We start from the raw sequence: 5,340 nt of genomic DNA, 5'->3' as shown, positions 1-5,340 counted from the left end.
GTCCTACGCCTTTTCACTGCATTATAGGCATACCTACAAACCAGTCTCGCCCTGTGCGTTACAGATGGCGAACAGTTACAGCCGCATAATCCCGTCGCGTTTAGTATATACCACGTGGTGTTACCACGCCATCGTTCGGGGCTTCCCGAACGTGAGGCGCATCGCCTCGCACCGGAAATGTACCCCGGTGCCAGCAGCGTGTTTGGCTCCTAGCGCCACCACACAAGTTGGACGGTGGTGCTGCCACCTGGAGAGTACCCGACTCTTCCCCCTGCCGGGGTCGCAGCGCATCTGACCTGCTCACTGACACGGTGTAGCATGCGCCGTCAGAGACGTAGCCTATTACGCGCTTCCCCGCTCGCCCGGGCCGCGGGTGCACCCCTCAGCGAACACCGGCCGGGGATGGGACCGAGTCACTGAGGAGTGCCTCGTGTGGAGGCCTAGCGGCGAACGGAGCCGATCTCTTGCTCTCGGGCCGGCATGCTCGCGGCACCGTATGCACCGTAGGCGCCGTATGCACGGGTGATCATTCGATGTGTGTCATGACTTTTACGAGCGCATCGTAAGCCCACAAAACCGATCGTTTTTCTAGCTACTGAATAATTTGCTTTGAAACGAATATTTTTTCGTTTTAATAAAGGCATGTTGCCGAAATATCAACGCATCTATATCACCATTCTCCTGGTTATTCTACCAGGAATAAGGGTATCACTACCGTCTTTTTTGTCCGTTTGGCATCAATATCCCTGTTCATTTCGACGCTATTTCCCCTTCCCTCCTGGCCGGCTCGAGAGTGACTCTATTCTGCTTCGCTGCAAACGGGCTCGGCAGACAGACTGCGGCGCCCCGGGGCATACTGCTGGCGAAGCTCCGGGGCACTGCCCGCCATCAACACACACGCGACCCGCACACGTTGTCAGCTTCGATAGCCCGAACAGCCCGAACGATAGTCTGCGAGCAAGCTGAGGCTCTTACAGAACGCCATGGTTCCGCTGCCCCGGCCACCGGCTGACGACAGGAAGCCACCGGATGCTGGCTCGCATGAAGGTCAGCCTAGCACGGACGGCGAACCACGACCCTGATGGTGGCGCAAGGCGGGTGACCGCCGTAGCAGGTCAAAGGGCACTCATAAACCCGCACCGTAAGCAGAGCAGGCGATCTCCTACTTCCGTCGTCTATCACCATCGTCCCTCCAGCACCAATCTACACCATCAGCTTTACAAAACCGTGTATTCCGCACCAACAGCTACAGCCTCGTCACATGGCACAGTTCTTCAGGACAACGTCACGGATCGGTGGAGCCCCAGCCGGGGCAGCACGTGACTGACGCACGGGTCCCGCCGGTCAGTGGAGCCCCAGCCGGGACAGCACGTGACTGACGCACGGGTCCCGCCGGTCAGTGGAGCCCCAGCCGGGACAGCACGTGACTGACGTACGGGTCCCGCCGGCTCCTGACGCCGTCCATGAGCTCGGTGACGGCCCGGCGCCGCTCCTCCGGGCTCAGGTCGGCGCCCAGTCGGTCATACTGCTCCAGGAACGAACTAATGACCTCGCTCGCCTCCTGCGCGGAGGACAGCGGGCCGCGTCAGAACGAGAGCTGGCACAGCTGGGTTACAGACAACCCCGCTGCGAGCTGACACCGGCGGCAAACTCACCGCCACTGCGTTATATTCAGACGCCGTGTCATGCAATGGGCGAACTGGTGTCGATATCGCATAAGATCGCCAAACTATGATCCCAAACACGCAGTTTCTTAAGGCACCTGACAACGTCGGAAGCATGGCAGAGCAAGATTTTGTTCGACTTCGGCAGCTTTACATTAAAACAACGGTTTATCGTATGGCCGACTGAACTTTATGCTAGACTTCCTTTGCTTTGGGGAGATTACAGCTATGTGGTGAGGCATAACGCATCGAGGCAATTCTACGATCACAAATAGTCTGCTGCCAGCACTCCACCAGCCTAGAACGGAGCCAGATCACAGACACCGCCCTTCCCATACCAGGGCGCGGGGCGCCTGCCCGTCCCCGGGGTCTGAGCGCCGCCCACCTGGTCTCCGTCGGCGCGGGCCCGCTTCTCGGGCGGGCCGGCCAGCTCGGCCGTGGCCGCCTGGTGCGAGCCGTAGAAGTCCTCCAGCTCGCCAGCTCGGCTGCGCGCGTCCTGCCACCACAGCCGCGTCAGACGGACCCCACGACAGCCCCGCATCTCGCGGTCGGCGGGCGACGTGCCCCTGATGGCCGTCGCACGGCGCGTCGGCCAGCTCCTAAGCGTCTGACACGACTCCAGTGTGCGCTGATCTTTGGAGGCGGCGCGATAACCTGTCGAAGAGAGGCGCGACAAAGCGCATGTGCTGTACCGCCAAACTGCTGATTACACAGCCAATTCACGACGTTAGCAGTTCAGGACGTCGCCTCTGTGAGCTGACGGACCGAGAACGCTGGACGCCGGCACACGCGCCACGGAGCGTCACGCCGCCGGCCCGGAACCACCGGAGTTTCCCTCACCTCGATCACCTGCCGCGGGAACTTGACCATCTCGGCCACGTGGATGCCGAAGCTCTGGTCGCAGACGCCCGGCTGCACCTTGTAGAGGAAGGTGAGCTCCTGCCCGGCCGTCAGTGCCGTCACGTACAGGTTTTGCACGGCCGGCACCTCGGCCGCCAGCGCTGACAGCTCATGGAAGTGGGTGGCGAACAGCGTGAAGGCGCCCAGCTCGCGCGCGATGTGCCTGCCGGCAGGAGCGTCCATGATTGGGGACTTCGGGTGCGTGCAGAACAAGGGACGGTTGGAGGGGATGTGCAGAAAAAGCTGTTACCGCAAGATATCGCTTTGCGTTTTTTCCAAGCTACTGTCCAGAGCGCGCTGCCTTGACGGGGATCCAGTTAGTCCCATGCAGGCGCTTGCATCCTGTGAGATTGGGGAGAATACACCGCATCATTCATCACGCTGTTGTTAAACACGCATCTGTTTTGAAGCTGAGGATCCGGATTCGCAAAATAGATCCGGAAATAGGATCCAGAATAGAACCGAATCCTGGAAATCATCGGGTCGAGGAAATGAAGACTCGGAACCTAAAAATAGGGCTTAAATCTGAAACCACTGTCGAATTCTCAAGTCGAGAAGATTTCTCTGGAACACGCAAAACATTGCATTAGGATATACTGTGCCCGCATTATAAATCATAACTACATATATAACAGGTATCAGTCGGTGCTACATCGGACTCAGAAACTCACCACGCATTTTATTACACCACATACGTATATACATTATTGTGGGATACCACTGCATGTAGTCACTGGCCCTGCTCCACCACTCATATGTTTCGTTGGTTTGCCGTGGAACCTTTCTTAGTGACTCAGGGCGGGCACAACAATTATTGGCAGGGAGGAGGGGGGGGGGGGGGGGGGCAAACAGAATCGATGGTCTCCATCCGACAAAAGTGCGTCGTCGATGTCAAGGATCCGGACAAAGCGATTTGCAGCGGGTCATACATAGCAAAGTGCATATAAATTGTTTGCTCAGCCCGGTTATCAAATTTAAATTTTGGCATCGATTACCGCCGTAATCATCTTTTCAACTTATTTTTGGCTGGGACCGGAAGGGACCGGCGGAGCAACCGGGACTAGCCGGGACCGGACGGGATCGGCGGAGCAGCCGGGATCGGAGAAGATTGGCGGGACAGCCGGGGCCGGAGGGGATATAGGCGGAGCAGCCGGGACCGGAGAGGATCGGCGAAGCAGCCGGGACCGGGGGATATAGGCGGAGCAGCCGGGACCGGAGGAGATATAGGCGGAGCAGCCGGGACCGGAGGGGATTATAGGCGGGGCAGCCAGGACCAGGAGGGGATTATAAGGCGGAAGCAGCCGGGACCGGCAGATGATCGGCGAAGCAGGCCGGGACCGGGGGGGATGATAAGGCGGAGCAGCAGCCGGCCCGGAGGAAGCAGGAGAGGGAAGATATCGGCGGAGCAGCAGACCGGGACCGGAGGGATGGATTATAGTCGGGCGCAGCCGAGACCGGAAGGGGATATAGGCGAGAGCAAGCCGGGAACGGAGGGGGCTATAGGCGGGGCAGCCGGGGACCGGAGGGGATAATAGGCGGAGCATGCCGAGACCGGAGGGGATATAGGCGGAGCAGCCGGGACCGGAGGGGATATAGGCGGAGCAGCCGGGACCGGAGGGGATATAGGCGGAGCAGCCGGGACCGGAGGGGATATAGGCGGGGCAGCCGGGACCGGAGGGGATATAGGCGGAGCAGCCGGGATCGGAGGGGATATAGGCGGAGCAGCCGGGACCGGAGGGGATATAGGCGGAGCAGCCGGGACCGGAGGGGATAGGCGGAGCAGCCGGGACGGAGAGGATCGGCGGGGCAGCCGGGACTAGCTGGGACCGGCGGAGCAGCCGGGACCGGAGGGGATATAGGCGGGGCAGCCGGGACCGGAGGGGACCGGGGGAGCAGCCTAGACCGGAGCAGCTGGGATCGGCGGAGCAGCCGGGACCCGGCGTCGGCCGTTACTCACTCTGAGATGGCCCATGCTAGTCCGAAGCCGTCGTAAGTGGAAGTGCCGCGGCCCAGCTCATCGATGACGATCAGGGAGTCCTTGGTAGCCGACTGAAACGGACGCACAACGCTGACACAGCCGCCAGACAGACCCAACATGGCTCCAGTGCCCATCGATTGGGTTACAATCGAAGTGACCATATGGGACACGTTCAGTCTTAAGTCGAAAGTAATGCGCTGGTTCCCCAAAACATTCTGTGGACAAATACATTGTTGATACAAACAACTTCACTGCGTTATTTAACAAAACACGTTAATTTTATCAGACACTGAGCTACTCATTCGAGAGCAGCGCATGTGCCGAGCATCTACAGCGAATTCTTTTTATGAGCGGACTTCGGGCAATTTCCACAGATTTCGGGAATTTCTGAAAATCGCAAACGCCGCTTTGGTGTCATAAACAAAGCATTGGAGGTTGGAGCCAAATTCTGCCAGTGCAAAATGCATAGAAAATAGCATTCGGTCACGGTCTTCTTTCACAGGATGGAGTACTGCAAAATCAAGTACGAAGTTGTGCTGGTCTTAATATATCCGAACACCACAACGCCACAATTCTGCCGCCCGGCACCCACCCTGAGAATGGCGGCCGTCTCCAGCATCTCCGCCATGAAGGTCGAGACGCCCTTCATCTGGCAGTCTCCGGCTCCGACGCGCGCCATGACGGCATCCACCGGCCGCAGCTGGGCACTCTGGCGGCGCGGGGTCACACGGACGTCAGCTGACCCGCCGCCCAGCGCACCGCACGCGGTGTTGTGAGGCGGGCGGGGACCACACGCGT

General features: G+C 59.4%; 1 protein-coding gene across 2 annotated transcripts; it reads right to left on the bottom strand.

Annotated features, from left to right (window-relative positions):
• Positions 1-1,230: 1,230 nt before the first annotated feature.
• On the bottom strand, positions 1,231-5,247 carry LOC119101628 (DNA mismatch repair protein Msh2). Of its 2 annotated transcripts, none has more exons than XM_037225029.1 (5): positions 5,135-5,247; positions 4,522-4,613; positions 2,505-2,727; positions 2,050-2,160; positions 1,231-1,561 (listed from the first exon to the last, which is right to left on the bottom strand). In XM_037225029.1, exons 1-5 carry the CDS (start codon positions 5,219-5,221, stop codon positions 1,397-1,399), a joined length of 678 nt encoding a protein of 225 aa, XP_037080924.1. In that variant the 5' UTR covers positions 5,222-5,247; the 3' UTR covers positions 1,231-1,396. The 2 variants fall into 2 exon arrangements, with proteins under 2 accessions (XP_037080924.1, XP_037080925.1); XM_037225030.1 differs by having other exon boundaries at positions 1,231-1,558.
• Between the last annotated feature and the right edge of the window lie 93 nt (positions 5,248-5,340).

Source organism: Pollicipes pollicipes, unplaced genomic scaffold (genome assembly GCF_011947565.3).
Source record: "Pollicipes pollicipes isolate AB1234 unplaced genomic scaffold, Ppol_2.1 Scaffold_4881;HRSCAF=5763_pilon_pilon_pilon, whole genome shotgun sequence".
In the NCBI taxonomy this organism is placed as follows: Eukaryota; Metazoa; Arthropoda; class Thecostraca; order Pollicipedomorpha; family Pollicipedidae; genus Pollicipes; species Pollicipes pollicipes.
Note: the sequence above shows the minus strand (reverse complement) of the source record. Positions and strands in the feature narration are given on the sequence as shown.

Coding starts and splice junctions, on each gene's coding strand:
- LOC119101628 (XM_037225029.1), bottom strand. CDS start 5,221: ATGGCGCGCGTCGGAGCCGGAGACTGCCAGATGAAGGGCGTCTCGACC. Junction 2,728..4,521: donor CTAGCATGGGCCATCTCAGA/GTGAGTAACGGC, acceptor TCCTGCCGGCAG/GCACATCGCGCGCGAGCTGG. Junction 2,161..2,504: donor TCCCGCGGCAGGTGATCGAG/GTGAGGGAAACT, acceptor CTGTGGTGGCAG/GACGCGCGCAGCCGAGCTGG.